The sequence below is a fragment of the Sylvia atricapilla genome, chromosome 1 (genome assembly GCF_009819655.1).
Source record: "Sylvia atricapilla isolate bSylAtr1 chromosome 1, bSylAtr1.pri, whole genome shotgun sequence".
In the NCBI taxonomy this organism is placed as follows: domain Eukaryota; kingdom Metazoa; phylum Chordata; class Aves; order Passeriformes; family Sylviidae; genus Sylvia; species Sylvia atricapilla.
This window is the reverse complement of record NC_089140.1, coordinates 15920579-15946776: the sequence shown is the minus strand read 5'-3', so window position 1 is coordinate 15946776 and position 26198 is coordinate 15920579. Positions and strand designations below refer to the sequence as shown.

Below are 26198 nucleotides of genomic sequence, written 5' to 3'. Positions count from 1 at the left end.
TGCCTCGTGTTTTATCATTTTTCACTGCTGAGGAGTTTGACTTTATTGTCCTTGTGAGCTCTCTACCCTCAAGTACTTGTACTTGTACACCACCCTTTGCCTCTTCCTAACAAAAGGTCCACAACAGATTCCATTGTAAGGCTGTTTTCACTTTGGTAAAGAAACAAAGCTGCCTTAAACTAAAGAAATCAGTTTGCTCACATGTTTTATATTTTCCATGGCTGCTGTCATGTCTAGGAAAAGATCTAAAAGCCCTTCTCTGTTACCTCTGTAACAGAAGAGCTGTGCCAAGTGTAGATTTATGGGAGCGTACAGGTTTTGGATGGGATAAGGTTAATTTCCTTCATGGTAGCTCTTTTATTTTAGATTTGTGATGAAAACAGTGTTGATAACACATGGATAATTTAACTATTGCTGAGTCCTTGACAGCTCATACACTGTCAAGGCTTTTCTGCTTGTCACCCCACAAGTGAGGAGGCTGGGGACACACAAGGAGCTGGGAGAGGACAGAACTGGGACAGTCAACCCCACCTGACCAGAGGGATATCCTACACCATGTGCTGTCATGCTCAGCAATAAAACTGGGGGAAGAAAAAGGAAGGGGGGATATGTGGAGTGATGGTTTTTGCCTTCCCAAGAAACAATTACAAGTGATGGAGCCCTGCTGTGCTGGGGATGGCTGAACACCTGCCTGACCAGGGGAAGTAGTGAACAAATTCCTTATCTCACTTTGCTTGCACATGCATCTTTTGCTTTACCTATTGAACTGTCTGTTTCAACCCTTGAGTTTTCTCATGTTCATCCTTCTGATGCTCTCCCCCACCCCACTGGGGAAAATGAGTGAGTAGCTGTGTGGGGCCAAGCTGCAGGCTGGGCTTAAATAGACACACAGGTATCTGGAAGAGCTCAATGTCCCACCAGAGTGAGGAGGCAAGAGCTGAATTTGAGGAACAGTCCAAGGATAGCCTTTGGCTTAAGCAACAAGCTTCTTTACAAGAGCTTGAAATCTGAAATGCCAATATACAATGTATATATTTCATAGAAGCTTTCAGAAAATATCTGAGTTATATTTTACAAGTTACTATTATCAAATCCATTTTGAGATACTATTAACTTTAGACTATTGAACTCCTAAGTCTTAGTAAAAAATCATGTTTGTAATATGAAACTATGTAAGTTAAGATTTTATTAAGCTTTTTCTGACAATCTTGTTATAATTAACACTAAAAATAGGCTCCTCAATTAGACTTCATTTCATACTGTATTCGAATCTTTATTTCATACTGTATTCAAATCTCCACAAACCTTCCTTACAGTAGGAATAATCTTTCTGATACTAAATCCTACAGCAAGCTTGTTTACTTTCTCAAATACTTTCTTTGATAAAAATACACAAAATGCTTCAAGCTGTTATTTCAATATTTGAGGAAAAAATATTTATTATGTTAAACAAAGTAAGAACTTTCCATATGGTCAAACTTGTAATTATGCCCATGGGCACCTACAGTCAGTAAATAGGAAAACTCATTTCTTGTTTACTGATGCCAAAAATCCATCAAGAATTAGAGTGATAGTAAGATATCTACTGTGGGACAAACTACCCCTGTATGTCTAACAGAAGCAGCTCTCTCCCACTGTCATCTCAAGTACAGAATGACTTTTCAAAGTAAGTTTGCAGGTATTTCTCCAGGACTGCTGTCCATTAAAACAAATATTCAGTATAACATAAAACAAAGCTCTTACTGGTTTGCAGGACAAAAAGAACATAGTTAAATTTTATACAAGATGACTCCCACTCTACAGCAAATAAAAAGAACCAAATCAGTAAAGCATTTTAATATTCTTGTAATACAACCTAGGTTTAGTCCATTCATTTTTCCAGATATCCCCATGAAGATATTAACTTTCTAGTATTCATAATGCAAAGTACAACAACAGACATTTTAAATTTGCCCAGATTTCAATTCAAGCATTTTAAAATATGTTTTTATGCTTTCTTTTCAGTGTACTGAAAGGTCATGTATTTTTACATGAATGGTTACAGGCACAGTTCACAACACAGGTCAAGATTTCTTTGGGGATTCAGTCTCTGTCTCACATTTTAAAGTAAGTCATGATTTGAATTCAAGATAAAAGACAAATATATATTTGATCTAAATGCTCCGACTGGCCCACGTATAATGCTTAAACACCATAATGATCATTCATTGATGATGATTATTCATTTCATATGCTTTACTAATAATGACTGCAAATGGAAGTAACAAGTGTACTACTTAATGTTATGAATAATCTTGTGTAATGTCTGTCTTTCCACATTTCAAGTTAGTATCACCCATTTATGTTCATAATCTGAGCACTCCCCACCCTGCACGCAAACACAAAACCCCAAACCAAAAGACAAGAGAAGGTTACCTACCAATGGTTCCCGGTTTTTGACAAGCCTGATTATTTTAACTGAATCTTCTTCTTCATCAATATCATCAGGCATGGGGGGCAAGACAGGATCATAGTTCTTCTGAGCAACAGTGTCGTGTACAGACAGCAAAGCCTAGAAACATTAATAGCCAGTATATTATTTGGCATCTGAAAATTTCAGGGAAGGGAAAGCAGAGTATATTATCCATACCCTGACTCTACTACTGTGCTGCAAGTAGATTGAATATAATTCTTGTACACAATTTTACTTCATTTCAAATAAATGAAACAACTTAATAAAGAGTGTGTTTCCATATATATAACATATGCAACTAGTAAATTGTAGATGGAGAACTGTGTCTTCATACACAGAAAAACACCATGTGCTTTGCATGCTAGCTTGAAATTACAAGAATTATGAACAGGAGAAAATCTTAGTCTCCAAAAGTAAGAAAATAATTATACTTGCAAAAAGTAAAAAGTTTATTTGATACAGTAAGCAGTCTCATGAAGCAAATAAACAAATAAGCACTTTCCAAAACTTCTGTTCAAGCACAAGATGTTTAACATGAAGCTGTTGCCCAACCATTCCCTTCACAGGAGCTCTGAAAGCTTACCTGGTTACTGGATTCCTTTCATGTGAGCCTCAAATTACATCAGAATTTTTAATTTATTATGGAATTCATAACTGATACTGAGAAACAAACTACTGAAGCAATTTGGTTTAGGCAGGTGCTTATCAACCACCTGTTGCATGTCCTTCTTGCCTCTTTTTCTTCTCTATTGTTTCTCCTGTTCATGCATAGCTTGAAAAACATGTTTTTCAAAGAAAAGCCTAACAAAGATTGACAAAACATTCCATCTTAAAATAAAATAATTTATGAACTTTCAGGAAATAAGAATCTTGAAAGGCAAAGGACATTAGAAAGCTCAAAGAAAATACTCAAAAGGCTCAAAGAAAATCTTGGTGATAGCACAAAATTCACATTTTCTTCTAGATACAGAACTTGTGAAGTTCTTTTCCATTTTGAAAAGTCTAAATTATTTTTAATACCCTGTACACTGGTGAAAAATGTTTAAGTAATGCTTCAGCTTTTGCACTGAAAATTGTATACATTGTACCACAAATAACAGCCATATGTATAATCCCAGCTGCTGTTTTGCTGCTTCTGTTTTCAAGCAATTTCCTCTCAACACACAACTATTTAACAGCCTTATTCAATAAAGGACAAAAAAGGGCTACATTTATCTGATGTCAGTTTCCTTACTAAGTAATAGGTGGTCAGTATTTGACTGAGTACACAAATGATGAGAAACTATGTTCTCAAGGATAATACAACTGTTTTTAAAAAGCATGACACTTCCCCTATGCTCCAGGTTTTTTTTTCTGAATGGAGAAAACTTTTAACAACAAAACACAATTTCCAGGCAATGCTACAAGCTACCATGTCAAAAGCTGAAGGCAAAGAGCATATGGTAATTTTAAATTCTGAAGCGTAAATTTAAACTTAGGGCTTCAACAAAACAAACCCACAGGAAGGTCATGCCTATTTCATGATAAATTACTATTGTTTTACTGATCTTTATGCACATTGTACAATTTAATAAAAACACTTCAACACACTAATTATTTCTGGTTTTCTTCCCAATACACAGTTATGAATTTATATTACTTACCATCAGAAATTACCATCTCCAACGAACAATCAGTTTTACTTTAGATCTGAGCTAAAAACCTCAGGCTAGCAATTATGGATCCTCTTGGAAATGTTTATTGTGATGCATTACATATGTAAAAGCCATGCAATCACATGCTGTCCTCTAAGATGTATGTGAAATATCGAAGATACACTAAAACAAAAATCGTGTTTGCTTTTACTTCAGACTACTTACAGTTAAGACTTCTAAAACTAGTCTTCTGCAATTAAATTTTTCCACATAAAGCTAGGGCACATTCATGGACTGGTTCAATTTAATAAGGTTCTATATTGCAGTTTAAAAACAATCAGGCAGATAGAGAAAACAGATGAAAATAATATAAAGCACCATTTTCAGAGTAAAAGGCAGACACTTAAAGCATGTTCAAAAGAACTTACCCTTGACAATGAAACTTGCAAAACCCATTCTGTCCACTTCCACACCAAATTATGGCACCAGTGTTAGTAAGACACTTCCCTGCTCTGACTGCCAGATCAGGCTTCTGGACACTGCACACAGAACAACGATGCATTCCCAGTGCTACAAACCAATACCAATCAATGCCTGGTATTTATGATGCTTTTCTTCACTTCAACTTCACAACAACTAGAACTTATCAACCCATTCCTTTCTTCTCCCAAAAACATGTTAAACTACAATGTACTACAGTCAGCTATATAAAATCTTTTCCTCTAACTCCAGCACTACTTTATCTCAGTGCAAAGATACATATTTCAGCTCAGAGTAGGAATGCCAGAATTGATGTGTCTTTTCTCAGTCAACCTTTTAGAAGAGCTACAGTCATCACAAACTTGTTTATGATGTACAGTGAACATGCTAAGATTTCTTTCCTTCTTGTCTTCTATTGCTGCTTCTTTTAACACACTACTCTCTGTCCACTGTAGTTGCTCTGAAATCATTATCAGCACAGACTTTGGGCAATAACTAATTTGCAAACAAAACCTTAAAAGCCATTTTGATTTCACTTAATGTGTTCAACTAGAAGTGACCAATCTGTCCTCGAGAGCACTTGTGTTTGTTCTGAACACAAGAATAAACTGCTGTATGCACAGATCTTCAGCAGAATTTTTGCATCATTCAATTAACGTAGTCTAAAAAACTACGTATCTCACCAGATGTCTATAGAGAAGGTTGGGACTTCATTTAAAGTAAACAAATTGCAAGTGCCAAGTAACAAAACTTGAATCCCAAGATGAACAAGATTTACCCAGAATAATTGTGCAGCAAATGTACACGGCAATGTAAAGATACCAATGTTCTCTTTTTGTATAGAAGAAGCGAAGAACTGATTCATTTCCATGATACTAATTTTTTAACTCTCACAGGAAACTGCGAGAAGTGCATACTAATTTTTTTTTTTAATGCTTTGCTTTTGTTTTCAAATATACAGCTCTTCAGAACTATGTACATAGGATCTGAGATTTGGGTCATGTGTATTTAAGCACCTCTGGAGAAAAAGATTTTAATTCAGCTCTAAGTTCTATGCTTATGATTCACTAATGTAAACATGGTCCCTATTTAGAACTTGAAAGAAGGTATGATTCAAACTCCCACACTACCTAAATATAAATATTGATGTTCAGCTAAATTCTTAGACATGATCTAGCTGGAAATGAATACTTTCACTGGACCTCTGAAATGTCTAATAACTAGTGCTGTATTTTTTGTATTAAAACTATCACTGATCATTTCACAGTTTATAAATTGAAATTTTACACTATCAACTTACATGAAGAAAATCTGACATTGAAAATGTTCTAACTTATTTTTCTTAAACTGTTCTGAAACTTTAAATGTTTATTTAAATTGAGAATGTTATTAATGAAAACAGTTCTACACTTCAAAATATATGTATCACTTAAGCAGACTATCTTATAAAACAATGACAAATTTCATATTATTTTTTGCTTCTCTTTATATTTTGAAATCTGTAAGAGTAAAAATACACCACTAGCCCCCGATTAATGAACACAGTTCCTTTTTTTTAATTCTCATTATTAAAAAAATCTCCACCTAACCTTTATTTTTCATAGATACTTCATGTTTAATAGTCTAGAAAAGCATTTTAGAAAATGGTAAGTTTAAGAAGCAAAACAGAATAAGTGAAGAAACAAAAGTAGCCTCTTTCTTAATAGCACTTGGGAAAAAAAACATTATTAGAAATTTAAATAGTGAATGGCCATCAACAGAAACTGCAGCAACTCAAACCAACCCTTAGGAGAGCCAACAGCTGCAATGAGAGTGTGACACTGCCAACCCAGCAGCTGGTGACCCTGCCTGTGGAGCACATTACTGCCCTGGCAGCACAGTCAGCAAAATGGAACAAAATGGCCCATGACTGTGCTGTCCCACTGCACAGCCTGGATCATTAGCACCAGCCACCTTCTCTGGCAGTTCAGCTTGAACTCCATTAGGTGAGACACAGACGTTTTCCCACCTCTTTGCTTTTCCATGGTGCCAGTAACTGCCACTGAGGCTGGCACAGAAAAGTTTCACTCAAGGAGAAAAGTAACTTTATCAGCAACCACAGCAACATGCCCCTGAACTCAGCTGGCAGAGCTCATCCTCCAGAGAGCTCTAGCCATATTATGCTTTCCTTTGAGATAAGATTACAGAAGAAATTAAAAAAAAGTATGAAAATGCTGGTGGAGAAAATTACTCAAGATTGGCAAGATTGATTTATGAGTAACTTGCATAAAATATGAATAATGCAAATGAAGTCATCCGGCAACATATACCAAAGAAGAAAACCTGAAAGAGCTGGGAGAAGACTGAACCACTGAAGGAAAGACCATCAAGAGCATCAGAATTGAAGCGGAGGCACACAAGTCACAAAAGCCAAACATGTGCAAGAATTTACAAAACAGTAGAGTAAACCAGCAGAAAGCTGAAGCACTATGGTGACGGCATACAGACTCCAGCCACTGTGTGGTAAACCAGCCATCAGAAATCAACAGCACATGACAATCTCTTCACCACCAACTCTGCCTGCTAAGGGACTATGTACAACTCTAACCATGATGTAAGAAAAAGGTTAGCAAGGGAACAAAAAGGCAGGTGAGAACACACATCTCAATCAGCAGATAAGAACAATCACATTAGGTGAACACTCCATCTCGAATAAAGCATGAAGTATAACCCAGAGGCAGAAGGAGCAGTAAAACTACAGTCAGGAGAAACTCAGTTGTGCTGCTGAAGTGGCCAGAGGATGGCTAGAGTAAGAGCAAAAAATATTTTTTACAAGCTACAGTAATCATATATCAAGCAGAGAAGCAGTATTATTCCTTCCGACGCTGCATTAATCTAATCACTTTCCAAGAGAAATCTGGCATTTTCCGTTCTGTACAAAATTCCCAAGTTAAATATATAGAGTATATAATACTAAAGGAATCAGTTAACTTCCCAGTATATCAATTTGCTTTTGCCACCGAGGATCACTCACACTGTCAATCAACATAAGCAAAAACCTTTGACAGGGACAGTAGGAAAAATTAAATAAGGTCCTTTGTCTTAAGCATATTTTTACGTACATAATCAGGAAACCAATGGGTGTACTAAGTAAGAGGTAAAAAATTTGGGCTAATTTACTTCCTTCCACCCTTCAAATGATGTATTTTCCGTTATATCCTTCATAAAATATGCAGAAATTATACACTGTGTGAGAAGACGGCAGTTACATATGTACAAAACAGAAAATAATATTCCATGCTTGCAAGTATACTTGCATGCTTGCATCTGTACTTAAACTAGAGCTGCCCTCTGGTTTAAGCTTGTCCAGCTGGCAATTAAATCTCTTTCTCTTCCAGTCTTTGATGCAGCTGGGTCACAGCAGTGGTTCAAAATAATAACACATACTGTGTATATGTGTAGTTTTGAGTTCTTAATATCTACCATAGACTAATGATCTTAGCACAGCAACATCTCAGTTGGATTGATATTCAGTATATATTACATTTTCCTCTTTACTATGGTGGACTTTATTCATGACTATGTGAACTTCCTTTCACAAAAGGGTAATTTCCTTGCCTGAAAATGCTATTTCTTGATTTCAGATTCACCATCTGAAGTGATGGGTTTACCTGCAGCTGGTAGCCAGACGGCAACAGCCAACAGAAAAATGAACTTTCTGACTCTTCAGACCCCCGCTTCCTCTGGCTCAATATTCACAGCCCCTGGAGATGCTTCCCAAGTCAAACTGTTCTCAGTGTTCACAGAAACACGCACTCCGTCCATCCGCGTCATCTGGTAAAGGTGTTAATACCCTTCCAGATGACAGCCCTATGTTTTCCCTCAGTTGTGGATAACAGCGAAAAAAAGCTCTGATTTTAAATCAATAGTGAAGAATTTGAACAGTCTGTTTTACATTCGCAACAAGATTCATGTAGCTGAAGTGTCCTTGAAGCTCTAAGCCCTGTTTAAGTAACTTCCAAGAGTACAAATAGATGGTTTTCAGAGTGGAAAATGCTGAGACAGCAGCACTGTTTCAATATCTTGGCAATCCTTAATCAATTTCTTTTTTAAAAAAGTGGCAGCTTCCCAAGAATATTAAGTGTCTACAGTGGTAGCATGTACCTTTTCTTAGTTTAAAACTATACAAAGATACCCCAAAGAAACCATGTGAAAATATAAAGAAAGCAAAAGCTGAGAATACAGTTGCCTTTTCTAAAAAAGTGTCTCTAGGAATGACCTAGCCTTCAGTTGACATTGGTATCATGTCTAAAGTCCTTGAAAGAAAAAAATCCATTGATCCAAAAGGTCTAAAGAATCTGAATAAACTTAATTCCTCCAGGAAAAAAATATTCACCTATAAGGAGGTCTTAAATTCAGCTACAAAGTACTCATACTACATGAGAACCTAAGTAAAAATTATGTAGACAAGAGAAGACTGTTGAATGGGGAGTTCAAATACCATATGGTCCAACAAATGTAAAGGAAAAACACCACTGAAGGAAAAAGCAGCATAAAAAGATGACATCTAAAAAAACCCAAAAAACCTTGCTTTATATTGTGCAGTTTCTCCATTTCACTAGTTCATTTTCAATAGCTGAATGGAATTACTACTTGAAAGGGATGTGATTTTATCTGTTGTGACTTCCTCCTCCTCCTCCTAAATTACCAGCTTTAGCAATGCTGCCAACTTTTATGCTCTGTATCTGAATGCTGTAGTTACATGCATGCAATTCAACATTCTTAGGTGGGTGAGTTGGTTCCCCCATGTCGGAAAGTTTGTATATATAACCAAAGAATTTCTTTGATTTACTTTTCAGATTTTATATTTTCTGCTGCCAACCTGCCTGGCTTCACTTTTGTTTATGTTATCTATCACTTTGTTTATTATATGTTGGCTGCTAGTGAGCATTCTCATATCCATACGCCTAAGATGGACAGACAAGCTCTGTACTGGACATGAGCCGAGTTATCACCAGATGGACCTGAGAGCATTTCCAGAGTAACATGATGGTTGTTACTTAAATATACTCATGCAGTATATTCATTCACCTCCTTTCTATAATTTTGTCTCTATGCTTCTAATATACTGTATATTGTTATATGTCAGTTCCTACAAGAGTGTACAATTGCTTTCTGATTTTCTTTGCCTGATAGATGTGAAAAATCAAGGCTTTTCTTGCTGCTTTTAAAAGGACTACTTCACCATCACATTTTTGTTTTACTTACTCTATACCAGTAACATGAACATTCCAAAAATATTTACAGCAATATTGTTTTCCCACCTCTCCTTACCCAGAAGAGTTTTCTTTATTTAAAAAAAAATTAATTATGGGTGCAAGCAGAAATGGAAATCGGAAGTCAAGGCCTAAAGCTGAAAAGATTTTCAAATAAAATATATTTTTCCTCCAACTGGTTGCCAAAATATGCGATGGATAGCTTCCCAAAGTGGCAAATAGTTTAAAGACATGAAACACTAGGTAGAAGGATTTCAGTCATTTGCCAACAAAAGTCTTCCAGCACTGTCCCCTCTGCCCCAGCATCATGGCTGGTATGCTCAGAACATCTATAGGCTATCTATCCACTAACCAATGTCACCAAACCGTCAGTGCTGTGGTCCTTGCTGATTGTTGCAGCCATTTGCATCTACTCGGGGGAAAAATAAATACTTCTATCTCCCTGCTGATACTTCATAGAACACCATCAAAAATCAAGCACATTCTTGTAGGTTTACAAATTAATGGCATCTGATTTTGCAAGTAAGGATTATGTAGGCAACTTTTCAGTTGACATATGAAGTTCATTTTACTCCAGCTCACCATATTAGTAAATCTCAAGTGTTTGTATGGTAAAATCTCTTCATATACGAGCACAATTCCTACAACCAGCCCTACCAATACATCTTGCAGACAACTGATGAGTAAACAGTTAAAAGTCATGGGAAATTACACTTCTAAACAGATACTGTAGTTTGTGTTACCATTTCTAAGCAGAAGTACTTCAAGAAGAGAACAGTCTCCCACGACATGTGCAAAAGTAGAAAACATCGTTACAGCTGGAAAGATGGGTCTCCAACATGAAAGGGCCAAAAGGTCACCCAAGTTCTTAGGACACAGTAGCAGCACAAACTTAGCTCAGATTTTAAGGGACCTGAAATTTGTATTTTAGTTCTTCAGATACAAAAGCTCAACAGTTGCAGGCAAATCCCAACCATTTCCAGTGGAAAATGTTGACTTTGCAGAAAACATACAGCTCAGTGAAAAAGCCCTGACGGAAAATCTTCAGCAGGTCTAATTACAAAGGAAATGTTGGAAAGAAGACAAAGTTTAGATTAACTTTTTATTTTTTTAATTACACGCTACATGAAATGCTTCATGAACCTTTCAAAGCAAAAATGGATTTTGTTCTATATTATTATAGCTCAGTATTTTCTTTCAGTGCTTTGTATGGTAAAGTTCTTGTAGAAAAAAGCCCAGAGTCTCCTGTACATTGATGTACATTGTTGATTTTCATCAGTGACTGTAAGGCAGCTTTAGAAGGCTCTGCTGAAAAAGGCTTAAAATCTCTGCTTTTTTAACAGTGAAAGCTGCACTTTGATCTGAACAGTCTATTAGGCCACTATGCAAACCTAGTAAGCCTCAGATGGCAGGGATGATTGTATTAGCAGTTGTTTATGAAATAAAGGGTAGAATTTACAAACTTCCCAGTAAATACAAGAAAACCAGAACAGGACAGGACAACATTAAAGGTATGCTTCATGTTCAAAGAAGCACTATTTCTTTTTTTGAAGAAACCTAATCAAATATTTGAAGCATGTATATGAAGAACAAAGTGCTCTGACTTCATTATCTGCAGTTTTAGTTTTGTTTAATTCATGTTTCTATTCTGAAGAAAAGCCAAAGAGATGAAATTAGAGGGAAATCTTTACAAATGTAAATTATTTTGTGAAACTGAAATTCAAATGTACCACTAATGAAGTGCAAATAAAACAGGAAGCTTAAATCCTACTTGCATTTTGCTGGTGTACACATCTTTGCCATTTGAAAGCAATTAACACCCCCCCCAACTTAAAACCAAGAATGTGTATTTTGTATGAACAGTAACATTCCCAGTCATACAGGCAGTTTTCCCTTAACTCTGCAAGTAATGTTAGAGTTAACTTCCAAAATTCTGTTCATTCTATGGTATTAAAAGAGAAGACAAGAAAAATATTTCATGTCCACCTCTTGCTCCCTCTATGGCTGTAGGTACAGTGTACCAAAGAGATACAAATATTTTACATTCTTGTGCACCATGAGGGACTGAAATCATTCAGAGTCCTGCCGGGTGCCCTTCTTGAGGTACCTGGTTTATGTTTCAGACTAGCAGCTGGCAAACCTTCCAGCACACATAAACAGAATTTTAACTCCACTGAACAGGCAGAACCACCATTGGATACCAGGCCATAAAGGTACAAACATTCTTCAGAGTAGTTTTAGCACAATGGCATTAACTTTTGAAATAATTACTGTTCTGCCCATTACACTAATGACCACAAAGGACATATTTTATGTAATTAAAAACACAATTTACCCTAATAAAGATTAACTTCAATGGCAAATTGCTTATTTTGATATGTAATGATCACAAATGTAATTGCTGTTATAAAGACAAAGTTAAACGTTATTTAGATCTGAACAATATGTCCCAAGCCTGTTTCAAAGTTAGTGTAATTGGGATAACATTGTTCAACAGACTAAGAGATGGTTCATTCTTTAACAGTCTTTTTTTGTTTACAGCTAGGGCAACAAAGTAAGTGCCTAAAATGTTAATACCTACAGTCATTTGTTTCAGTTTTTCAAATAATTTCAAAAATAAATAACAATTATGCTCTTCTGTTATGGCACCATCCCAAAAAGAACACAGCTTTTTCAGCTTGTTGGAAAAGGAACTGAAACCTAGTTATTCAAGACAGTTTTTGATTAAATGTGGAAAAGAATTTAGAAGGTTTAAACTCTTTCATTTTTAGCTTGAACTCTGTCATTTGTACATCTCCTTTCTTACAGTGTTCCTCAGTGGAACTCTGCCCTGTTACTGACAGAGTTACTCTCGTGACTGTTTCACTTCTTCCCATTTTCATCCCTACTAACACTTAAGACCATTTTGCTAACTTGCTTGTGACATGTTTAGTAAATAGCCACAGTTAAATTCCCTTTTAGGTGTATTTTCTGCCAGCATCTTGAATCTTAGTCTTCCAATTATATGTTCCAATTTACACAACTGCATAACTATTAAATATATTTTGTCTATAGAGAACTAAAAAACCCCAAAGCTTAGTGCTCTCAACAGCAATACTTCCAGATTCATAAAAGCCTAAAGTTTTATAAACACACCTCTCTCAATTGCATTGGTGCCTAACTGATGCATCATAATTTTTAAAATTTTTGTCATTGTTTTCAGAATCCTGTACAACTCTCTTCTTTAAAGACATTCTTTTTTACTGTCACATAAATTCTATTAATTTTGCCAAATTATAAACCACTAAAGCTGAGAATACTTATTTCTTTATGGTGTTCATACTTTGTACGAAAGTATTCATAGGAGTGTCCTCTCTAAAATCAGAAATACCATTTCTACATGTATATCCCAACTGTATATTCTCGTCTTCATGTTAAAAAACAGCTTAAGAGTTCATCATGTCAAAGTTAAAGTTATGGCAAATAACCAAAACTAAATGCATTGAAACTTATGTTGCTGTGTTTGTGTGTGAGGTGCATGGGCATTTTGTTTGGTTGGTTTTATTAAATTGCAATAAGATGTATACCTTGAAGATATAAAAACTTACAGGTCAGGCCGAGCCAGCCTGTGGGCAGTGCTGTGTAGCTCCGGTCGGAATGGTGTTTGGACCTAAGCATGGATGTATTTGGGTGATATGAAACACCAGCAGATCAGGCTTGAGTCTGCCTGCCCAGCTCTCTGCAAATGTATTTTAGGTTTCCTGTCTGGTGAAAGGTCTGGAGATGAAACCATATGAGGAGTGGATGAGGTCACTTGGTCAGTTCAGCCTGGAGGAGACTGAGGGGAGACCTCAGTGCAGCCAACAGCTTCCCCATGAGAGGACACTGATCTCATCTCTGTGGTGACCAGTGACACCACACCAGTGACTGAGGAAATGGCCTGAAGGTGTCAGGGGATATTTAGGTTGGATACCAGAGGGTGGCTGGGGACTGGAACAGGCTCCCCATGGAACTGGAAAAAGCACCAAGCCTCACAGTTGTATTTGGACACTGCTCTCAGGCTCATGGTGTGATTCTTTGGGTGTCCTGTGCAGGGCCAGGACTTGAACTTTGATGATCCTTGTGGGTCCATTTCAACTCAAGTTATTCTATATTTTATTTCAAAGAGCTAATTCCTGGTCTGCTTAAAAATAAAACAGAGTATTCAGCTGGATTTAGGTTCTAGGGTATGGAAATACTATTCTGTTTCTTGATATCTTTAACAAGGTAAAGCAAGATTAAAGAATGCAAATCCTAAGTCCTTATTCAATGCTGGAAATTAAAAATAATAAGTGTGGCTGGCCTGTGTCCACAGGGCTGCACAATTATATTTTAAATCCAGAACGCAAATGAAATGTCTAACACACAGTTAAACAAATCCACTTGATTTCCCAGAGCTACGTGCTCTGTTCTACTTCCAGAGTTCTGTTTTAATCAGAAAAGATAAACCACAATCATTATTAGTTCACTTAATTACGGTAAGTGATGCCACATTTGAGAGCAGTGAAAAAACCACCACTCTGTAACTGGATACTTCATGCAGTTTTTAGAAGACTAGAAATGCCTAATTTATTTTTCTTTTCTGAAGAAAATGCACCTGACAAAACCTTGGAATTACTTCTAGGACATTTTGAAAATCTCAGGTCTGTTAAGTACAACTGCCTCAGAGAAACTACCTTCTTCTTTAGAAAACTTCTCTGTGGATGAAAATGACAAGCACCACAAACTTGTCAAAAATTTTACGCATCAGATACAAACACTCAGAAATATATTCAATGCAAGAATTCTGTAATAAGGAATTAAAATACAGAAATATTTATCTAATCAGACATGATCAGAATCCTCTCCCAGCCTTTTTTGGCCCATTAACCAAACCTGCAAAGTTATAAGCACCTTGCTAGACCTGTCCCCTTACACCATCAGTCTTGGAGGCAGTGATGTAGTGCAGTAAACTAATCCTAAGAATCCTTCACCATGGCATAAACATTAGAGCAGAGCTGTAGGAAAGTGGAAACTCTCCTCACTCCAGATAACATTGCAGTTATAAATTTGGTCAGAAAAGTTAAGTTTCCCCTGCAAAGTAATGTACAGCCACCTTAAGTTAATTCCAAATTAAGCCATATATGTTTTCAGATAAAACATACGGAACATCATTGGAAAAGATAGATCAGTTATCCCAAGTAACTTCAGGTGTGTGAAAAAGAGCTGTTCTAGCCATCATTTTGTCACAGGAATCTAGAATGAAACCCAGAAACCCTCTCTAGGCATAAACCTAATAGCAAAGGGCTAGAAAAGCTTACGCTATGTACAGCCTAAGCTCAGATACAACTAAAGGGACCAGGACATCTCTGGGGAGGAACTGAAAGTACTGAGTCCCAGAAATGTCCTTCCTTTCCTTTTCTCTTCAAGAGAGAGCATCTCTCTCTCCAAGAGAGATCAAGAGAAGAATCTGAACTACAGCCTCTGAATGAATGCAGTACAGTCACCTCATCAACGTGACGGAGGAAGGAGCAGTGATAGTTTACCATCACTCTGAGGTATGTTTGCCATGACATGGCAACAGGAGAAGATAATGGACAAGCAAAATACCTTGCATACCATCAGTTCTTACCCCTACCTCACACCAACACCTGCAAGGTGCAACACAAACACCTGCAAGGCAGGGAACTGTGTGCCTTGCACAGGATTAGGCAGTCTGGCCATGCAAAGGGCTTGGTACCCTGCAGCTGGCCATCTCCCCCAGCAGCCAAGAAAGACATTTGCTAAGTTACTCCAGTTGTTCAATCACATTAATCACTCTGAGGGGAAGGCACTTGTTTCCCTGAAATCCCACTAAGATTATCACATTGCCTTTCACTGCTACCAAGAACAGACAGCGAGAGTGAGTGTGTGAGGGAATGAGTGAGAGAAAGCAAGAAAAGGAGAGACGCAGTTTTGGCAAATAAGCTGTCTTCAGACTCAACTCACCACAGCTTTGGAAGTATGAAGCACACATGGACAGTAGCTAAGAAAATACCTACAGTGAAACTTAGGATCTCTGCAATTTCATGCACCAATAATTCCTCCTCTAATTTGCCATTGGCATTACTTACCCCTTTAAGGAAAAACAGCTTGTCATTTTACAAACTATGGAAAAAGCATCAGTGCAAAAATCATCAAAAAGCAGGTGTACTGATCTTTAAAATTTTGTAGCAGTTTGAAGATACCATAGTTTCTCAGTACTTAACATAAAAGAGCAAGTCTTTAAAGGGACTCACTTCTGCTCTGCCATCTTAATTTCAGCTTATCAAGTGCTGAATTTAATTACCATTTCAATACATATCTAAAGCACTAAGGTCTTCTTTCTCTTAACAATGGAAAAATAATAGGATCCTGTGCGACAATAATGATACATAAGAGGAGGTTCTGACTGGGTATAAGGAAACAGTTTTCATCAGGAGGGTAATTAGGAATTGGAAGTGGCCACACAGAGTATTCGTACAGTGTCTGTTCCCAGGCATTTATTTCCAAGACCTGATGGGAGAAAGCTCCCAGCAACCTGCTGTGAACTCAGTGTTGAACCTGCATAGAGCAGGATGTTGAACCAGACAACCTCCACCCAACCTCACTGATTAAGTGGTTCTATAGTCTACTGTCAGATAAAAGGCATCGAGTTCCTCAAAAACACCACAGAGAACCCCAGGAGTTTTACAGAAAGTTTTCAAAATTAGATGTTTTTAAAACATTATCCATCATGAATTTTGTCCTGAGTACCAGGCTGCACTCCTTATGCATGATGCAGTTAAATCAATGATATGACTAACAACCTTTTAGTAAAAGCACAGTTGTAACAAACTTATGAAGCACATGCATTAGAATATGGCAAAAGAAAAAGAAATTATCTACTTTTAAAAATATCCTTTGCAAATAAGTGATTCCTGTTATAATTTCAAGTAATAGCATAATAATTTATAGACAACATTACATGTGTTTCTTCATCACAGGTATTTCTGATTAACACTGCATACACTCTTTATTAGTACTTGTTAAAGCAGACAAACCCACACACAGCCCAAGGAAGCAGATGCACACAACCATGCAGAGCACACTTTGCAGGTGTAACTCATCCTCACCTTGAGATTGGGTTTTGCAAGGAGTTTCAACAGCTCTCTGATCTCACTGCTCAGGGGTTTGCTCTGCAGCTCCTCAGCCAGCTGGGTGGGAGATTGAAGCAACACAAAGACCATTAGCAAAGCGTTGTTTTACCCAGTGCATCAGTGACAACCCAGAATCTATCTTGTTCAAGGTTATTGCTTTCCAGCATGTTCAAACAGAAGGCAGCATGAAGGAAAACACCATCAATCACCACACTTCTGTTTCTGGCCCTCAGTGGACCAGATTTAAGCCAGGCCTTTTGGCTCAGTTTAACACAAGTAATCATTTCTGGCAAGGGTGCAGCCAGATCACATTCTGATTTATAGCAAAGGGGGCAAATCCCAGCACTTCATTTAAGTGAATGGTCCTTTGCGTGCAGACAAAGAGCTGCTTGTAAAAATGACTGGATCAAACTTTGACACTGTCTATAAAAAACAGTTTCGAATGAGGTGGTGAAATCCACACTGCTTCCAAAAACCCACAGTAGCTGTGCTGTTTAGGACTGGGATAAGAAAGCAAAGTGCCCCTACAGTGCAAGCAATCTGAACCTTTTATTATGTTTACACATACACTGTAAGGAGCTTGTTAAATGTGAAGCGAGTTAATCATAATATAATTTATAACAGGTCATCAGCAATTCAAGCCTGCAAAATGCACAAACTGTGTCCTAACAACAAGATCAGTAATTTATGTTTGGTTATACTACAAAATTGTGGCTTTGTGAACAATAGAGCAGCAGTTTAACTTTTAATCCCACAGCTATTTGGATCACATCTTGGGTTATTCTTATCTTGCCATTCTCAACTAATTTGGACTCAAGAGGCATATTTTACTGCAGGATTTTAGACTCAAACTATTTTTCCAGAAGGAAAAGCCAAAATGCATTTCACAACACTGAACTTTGGTTTAAAATTCTGAAGCTACATGGCTTATAATGCAAAACGTGATTTTAAGATAATCACTTGTTTTCTTTGCATTAAATCAGTATCATAAAAATGTCTCAAAGATGATTGGCTATATGCAGCACATAGTTTTATTTGACTAACCTAATTTTAAATTTGTACTTTCATTTTGTATACATTTTCAAGATAAATGGATAGATGTATATTTTGCATAATGATATATAATAGACAAATTTATTTGAAGAAGCCATTATAGACATCAGACATGGTTTGAATACCTTTTTTTCTTCTAACCTTCAAAGTAAACAGAGCATCAAAAATTCATCACCGATTATCCTACAGACATTTAACTATAATTCATAAGAACATCCAACAAGTGCTTATATTAACAGTATTTGTGTCTCAATAACAAAAGATTAGAAAACAGTCTCTGTAGAAAAGGTCAGAATTAAACATTTTTAGACACAAAGCCAAATATTGAGGTAATCTGACTGCAATTGAGTCTGTAATGTTGAAAAAGCCCTGCAAAGCTGAAAATATTTTGTGATAGGCATGACAGTAGGTCTATGATATGGGTTATGCTTGGTTGCCTTTTCATTCTTTACATTATACTGCTCATCACTGGAGAATAAAATCTATTAATTAGTGTTTCACTGATGGAGACAAGCAACCACTCAGCAGAATGACCATTTCAGCATTTCTGTCTCAGATGACTTGTGCACAAGTATTAACTCCAGCAGAACTGGTGTTTGCTTTGGTGGTACAAATGCAAATGCACATACATAATGTTTAGAACAATGAGAAAAAATTCTTCATCACTGCTTTAACAGACATTTAATCTTTTAATTTAGAAAATATTTTTCAGATTAAATATTTTTGTTTTCCTTCATGTGATTTATATTGTTTTCAAAATAATTTCATTAAAGTTTTAAGCACATTTAATACCTTGTGATAGAAGAGGAGGAAAAACAAAGACTGAAAGACAAAGTCATGTTTTCAGATTAACAAACAGATACCACTTCAGCTGGTTTAGACTGGATTATTATCTGTTATTATTGTTAAAGGGCTGAGATTTGAAACAGCTACCAGCAGCAGTACATGGCATACTTGGGACACACTGACACTGGGAGATCTCTTCTCATGCTAAAGACTGCAGGAAAAGCTGTCTGAAAACCTCCTCTATGATCTCTTGAGGGAACCCTAACATTTCAACAAGCTCTTTATGAAAAGCTGACACCAAAGAGAGGGAAAGAAAAGCAAGGGAGAGGGCCAGATGTGGAGAGAGGTTGGCAAGGTGAGGAGCACCAGGGACTGGTCTTTAAAGCTTCTGGAGAAAGTTCTGAAACTTCTTTTGCCAGAACAGTATTTCTACCAACCCGAGGCCTTATTTGCTGTATATACCTATCCTGCCAGTGATTTTGTGTGGTTTAGGAATGGAATTCTCCAATTTAGTACTACCACTAAAACTGTGCACCACTTTCCCTTCCCTCTCAAACTGGAGGCACAAATGCAGCTCACAGGATGAGATAAGAACAATTTACTGGAAACGGTGATGAGATAAGACTATGTACTATTCTGTATGTATACACTATTATTAAATATGTTATAGCAACAATATTAATAACAAAAGGTGTAAGAAAATAAATTATTCATATGGAAATCCTCCCTCATAGTAGACAATATCAGATAGCTTTCTCCACCCCCTTTTCTTGATTGGAACAAACCCTTTCCCCTTGGAAAAGAATCCCTTTCATGAATGCTCAACTGACATGAGGTGGTATGGAATAACCTCCATGTCCTAACCATGCCCTCTCCCAACCAGTGCAAAAAATTAACCATGTCCTGGCTGGAACCAGGAGAGATGTTTAGATCATGTGCATGAAATCACTGAGCCTTAAGTCAGACACAGGAGCTCCAAAATAAGAGGCAAACAGAATGCCTGATGGGAAATTCAGCTAAAAGTACCTGGGGGAGAGGAGAGAGATGGATGGTATGGCAGCTGGGAATATGAAAATGTTTAGAAAAACCTTGCCACAATTGTTACTTCTAAAACTGCTTTAAAATAACACAAAATAACATAAGAATAACACACTCCTTAAGCAATTTTATTTATGATAGCAGGACCTCAGATTTGCTTTTTAAATCAACCAGGAAATATCTACTTGCAAATAAGAATATCTCCTTCTTCAGCTATAGAACAGTTACTATCAGTAGGAAGAGAAAACATTAATTTAAAGCCCATTGAAATGAAAATGTGTTTAATAAAACCAACATGTTTAATAAAACCAATATGTTCTTAAATACCTGAAGCTGACAACTAGTCAGACAAGCACGCCAAAAAACGAATAGCACTTTAAACCTGAAACTTCATGAGTTTTGGAGTTACAAAGCCCACTGCATGTAATTTTACTTCCTCAAAATTCACTGATGGCTACCAAAACATAGAAAATCCTGCAGTGTGCTAGCCTGACTTCAGTCACCAAAGGACATCCTTACCTTATGAGACAGTGCCCACAAAAGCCACAGTTCACTCACATGTAATTAATGAAGAAGCAGCAAGAGCATCTACTCAAAAGATGCTGTACATCTGAAGTAGGTAGATGCCTAGAGACAATTATGTCCCAACATGTACACTTAAAAACACTACCATATGTACATAATAATACTTTCCTAGAGTTAAAAGCCCCAGCCTGTCTCAACTGAGGAGTGACAGAGTACTTAAATTTGGAGATTTCCAAAACTATACATTTTAAATGGGTCTGAACAAAGAATGAGATTGCTCAGCATTTCTGAAAGTATCAAAAACTAAGTTTTGCATCCAAAAATAAGAGATTATTTTTATTAAGAATTTTAGCCCAGAGATCCATAACACAAATATTAGCAAGGATTATTAATATGTCAGCAAGAACTTAATGAAGAGAATTTCAACCAGCTTTCTAATTTTTAAAATTACTATCAACAATATTTAAAGCTATGTGAAGGTTAAAAAAATATTACTAATATATGCCTGATGTCAAGGCTAATGTATTATTATAGTTGGTATGTTACAGGATATAGCTCTCCTTCTACTGAAACATGATTAAATTACCATGTATCCTTTTTTCAATAGTCTTCCAATAGGTCTTAGGGTTTTTTTGTTAAAATGCTACCATTCTCAACATTAAATAATTTGTAAAATTTAAAACCAAAAATCTATTAATTATATAAATAGTTAAGATTTTAAAACATCTATAAAGTACACAAAGTTTCAAACATGCTGTATTTGAAATGGATCCTAATATATATTGCCTTTTCCAAAAAGCAACCTGACATCATCAATTGCAACAAAGATTTCTGGATTTCACCTAAACCACAGTTTATTAAACATTTCTCTATTCTGGCCTACCTCAGGTTCAGTCATAGTTTATACAGGTGTGTTCACAATTCATCTGAATCCTAGAATTAACCAAATAGCAAGAAATGGCAGGTTGGATTTTTTCTTGAAAATAAAAATTATAGTAACAGGAAATTAAGTACTCCATCAATGCTGACCACTTTTACAATTTATATTTTGGTTATGAAGGTAATTTGGAAAGCTCCAATATCAATAAATCACTACTGTACTTTTTCTTAAATAGTTTTGATTTTTTTTTCAAAAAAATCTTCATCTTAGGCATTTCATAGGCTTTATTTCTGTAATATTATTTATCATTTCTCATGTTCTGTCAGCAGTGCTGCTATCTCATTTGTCTTTATTTTTCCAAAGCATTCCTCTTGTCTGTGACTTTCTCAAAACACTAATAGTTGACAGCTTTTCCTCTCCCAGTGGAGTTCCAACCTGTAATTTTTATTACTTAGTTACTAAAGCAGAACAAGAGGCTACCTAGATGCAATATTTTTATAATATGCAATTGAATAAAAATCAAAGTAATCATTATCAGCAACAAGCTCAGTGATGACAGAAGCTTTGGAAACCTCTGCAGCTTCCTATGATTGCTGCTCAGAGGATTGCATTCATATGTTTGCACTATGAAGAGTTCTGCTTGCACACATTTTTTTGGTAGACTTGGTACCAGTGATCTCAGCAGGGGACACTTACATCATCTGCCAAGGCTGCTGCACCATGGAGTATGGGCATCGGGTTCTGTTTTTCATAATAATGCAGTTTTTCATGAATCTGGAAGACAATAGTACAGAGTGATAAGTTTATTTAGTAGCATGAGAAACTGTACAAAATAATCCTGTTCAGTCTGTTGACTGTCTGTAACTAAACATCCTTATAGTAACCTACAGGCAGCAATCATGTAAATGCAATTCATCATTATCCTCTGTTGAAGTGCTAAGAATATGAAATCAGATGGAAAAAATGCTCAGTATGCAGACCAACCCACAGAAAAACTAAACATTTGTGATTTTTCTCTCCTGGCTTTTTCTGTCCATATTTCTAACATATTGCTTCAAGTATCAATTACATTTTATATTGCTGCTGAAAACACAAAGCATAAAGTGTTTATCCCCAAGATGGATATAAAAATCCCTGTAAATTATGATTTATGAAGTGAAATAATAGCTTGCCACCCACATCTTGACAGACAACTTGATGGAGCGGCTGCCGTCATTAAAATAATTCAGAAACAAGGGTAAAGCAGTGCTGATATAAATTCTAAAACATGAACATCTGAAAGAAAGAGGCAGTCCTTCAGCAATTTAAGGTTTTCAATGGAGAATTATCAACATTAAAGAGGCACTGTACTTTGGTTCTTCCAAAAAGGGAAAGGATACACCACTATTTAAACACCATCCTGTTCCCTCCTCCACAAGTTATGCATGTCAAAATTTAGATTTTTTTTCCAGTATGAATGCTTTTAAGACCCACAGTATTTTAAGACTTCTAACAAGTTTCTTTGTAGTTGCTTCAGAATAGCATAAAAGACTATATTAAACATTTAACTTCATTAATTCACATTATTTTCCTTAAGATACATGGATATACAAATATTAATTAAAATCCAAAATAGAAGACAACAATAATCTGTATTAATGCAAATATACCCCATTCTTAGATTTTGTGCTTTAGTTCTGCTGCTCTGAAGGAGGCATGAACTCCAGATGGTTGGAGGAGTTGCAGAAGGAGCTAAATCAGGGACTTCTGTGCTTGGCAAGGAGGGGAAAATGAGGTCTGGTGGAGGCTGTGGGGTGCAGAACTTGGCTGGAGACTCCCTCATGTCCTTGGGAAACAGGATCCCCAGTGATACCCTAGCACTCCCCAGCACACTGCTGGGGCAGGAGTGGGACAGATGCCAGACAGCAGGGACAGATTTAAAGAGCAACCAAACCACTCTTTGCACATTGAAACTGTTCAGAGTTCACCAGATCATCTCCATTTTGCACCACGTGTTCCCTCCAGCCTTCTGCCATTCTTCCACATTTGCTTTTCTCTGCTTATTCCTCCCCCAGCAGCACTCACTTCACTCACTGCCTAGGACTCCCTCACTCGTTAATTTAAAGCTAATTATTAAAGTTCATTCTTTTTAATTTACACTGAACTTCCACAAATACATCCTTAACAAGATAATGCTGTGTCAGTGACATTTGTGCTTGCCATTCTTCCTGTCTTCTGCTGTGCTTCATAACCATAAGTCCACATCTGTTTTTCCTCGTTTAGACTGTGTGTCCTTTGAAGTAAAGAGCATCTTAATACAATATGGCTTAGTAAGGTCTAAGTCTCGATTGATTCCTTCATCACTTCTGCAATCTTAACAAGATTATTCCAGCATGTCATTGGCTAAAGGATGCTGAAGTTCTGACATATCATGGTGAAGCATGAAGGCACTACAGGCACTTAATTTATAAATTGTAAAATAATTTGTTCTCATCTGGAAACTACATAGGAAGCACTACTGTCTCCAGAATACGAATCTGAATTTTACATTGCTTATGTAGACATTGTTTACTCAGCAATTACTCAGGCTAATTCACATTAGATTCCTCAAAACTGTAGATGACCAGAAAACTTCATGTTTGTCACTCACAAAGCAGAGAAACTAAACAAAACAAGGAGAGTTGCAGCTCCCTGAGTTTGGCAGAAATTTGTGATTTACTTGGACTGTTAACCTGAATAACTAAAAGGCATCTTGATTTTATCCAGATTGAGCTTCTGTCAGCTCTGAGGTCAGAAGCAGTTGTCCATGCTACCCCCTGGTTTCTCAAAGAAAATAAAAGTGCCACTACCAATCAAGCTGCTTTTATCCTGGACCTGTATATATCTTTACCACTGAAATTAATAAAAGGAAAAAGTCAACTGAACAAAAAAGTGCAGAGACAGCCTTGCTTAACCCATTTTTGAGAAAAATGTTAGACAATTTTAAATTAATGCAACAAAAAAATAGGTTTTCAAGAGGTGGCACAGTGTAACCAGAAGTAATTATTGGCTCTGTCTATAGACAGAAATTGCAGAAATGACCGAAAACAAATTTTTATTTTTCTAAGAGTGGATACTGGATTCCAATTAAGCATTTAGGGACAATCATTAAGGTTTTATTTGATTAGGAATTGTACAGAGTAACTGCCCAACCAAAAGAACCAGAAGCTAAACAAGTAAACAGGAAAATTTAACTGCTACTGGACAGTTCTAGATATTGGCTTTTGAACATCACGTTGAAAATTTTGTTAATTTACTGTACTAACACAACAAGTGACTCTAAGGATAAACATTTCATGGTCTATGGTAACAGATACTGCAACCCTGGCACACTTCCATTCGAGATGCAATACAGAGTGGGGTTTTCCCCCCAAATAACATATTTTATTTGACAGAATGTGCCTTCTTAGTTGAATCTATCTTTAGAATTAATTTTTAAAATCAGATCATTAGACCACAACATCTGTCTTTCACATCTTCGTAATTTAAAGGATATACCTACGGAAATTAAAAACTGCTCGTCTGTGCACCAAGATGCAATCAATGCGCAATACAGGGATTACCTTTCATATTAGTATAAAATTACCACATGCATCATAAAAACAGTTACCTCACACCTCTAACTTCTGGATCAGTAATGTATCTGTAATGCATGCAGCACTTTCATATAATACATTCCTGAATGCAGTAAGACAGGAGATTTAGTGCAACTCCACTGATAAAGCAAAAAATTTCAGTGAGGCAAAAATGCATTTTCAGTCAACTCCTTCCCTCCTTGCATCTAAAAATGTATTCCAAGATTATTTGTTCCATAATTTTCCACACAGATCACACCACTGCTGACTGGCCTCTAGTTCTTCATATTGTATTTTTAGGCCTTTGTTTAAGATGAGCACTTGTCTTCCTACTCACTGAGCACTAGGTCCTCTCTGTTGTCTTTCAAGAACAACAGGACACATTTGCAAGCTCACCTGGTGGCCTTTGAATCTGCCAGACTTCAGGGTGATGAACGACTGCATTTATGACAAACACCTTTACAGAAACTACTGTGCATGCAGCCATATGCTTTGGCAACCTCTCCAGATGCTGTCTTTCAGTTAATTATTTTCCCAAATATGAAATTTTTACATCATGCCATTTTTACATGAACGCCAAGCACTGCATTTCCAAATTTCAATTCTTATACAAGTAGAATTTGAAATCTGAATAACTAGATTAAGTGACTACATTGATGAAAATGAATAGTGTCAAGTAACCAAACACAGAAATGAAAAGCAAAACAGGACAAGGAGGTACAAATACTTTATCCATTTACAAACATCACTCAATGAAATTAAACTCTAGCAGAAGTTAAGATCACCCTGGAACACTTTGAAAGAAGTATGAGAGTGGATTCGAAAGTAGAAGCGAGCACATTCACCTAACTCAAGATAAGATGTATCATATTTACAGCCATTTATTTGAGCTTTGATTTAAAGCATTCTATTTAATACAAAAGGCAACTTCAGCTTACATTGAGCAGCCACACCGGATGTCCAGTAACTTTAATACATTGCCTTCTCTCTATCAGAAACTTAGACAATGTATGGAAAATACAGGATTGTATCATGTTTACAAATAGGAAATATAGTACATCTGTTTTAAGTTCTTCTGACATTTACATGTGAAGCCTCAAAGCTGAAAATCTCTTCACAGATGAGACCAAGTCTGTAAAAGCAAAAATTATATATTGTAAACAAAATAATAAAAGCTGTTCTGCTGAACAGATGACTAAGTTGTGGGGCATCTTAGAATTTTTTTTATGACTACCTATTCTTTTCATCGTAGAGTAAGAAGATCTATGAGGTTCTGCAAAAACTGACAATCTACTCTGAAGTTATGCCCCAAGAGGGAAAAATAATCATTTGCAAATTTATACAATTT

General features: G+C 36.5%; 1 protein-coding gene across 1 annotated transcript in view; it reads right to left on the bottom strand.

The window, feature by feature from the left end:
• Positions 1-26198, bottom strand: part of MPP7 (MAGUK p55 scaffold protein 7) — a 148193-nt gene that overhangs the window by 43269 nt on the left and 78726 nt on the right. Inside the window, exons 5-7 of the mRNA XM_066315663.1 lie at positions 21954-22031; positions 16952-17032; positions 2420-2551 (exon numbers count right to left, since the gene is read on the bottom strand). Of these exons, the coding sequence (XP_066171760.1) occupies positions 2420-2551; positions 16952-17032; positions 21954-22031 (291 nt within the window). The remainder of the gene's footprint in view (positions 1-2419; positions 2552-16951; positions 17033-21953; positions 22032-26198) is intronic.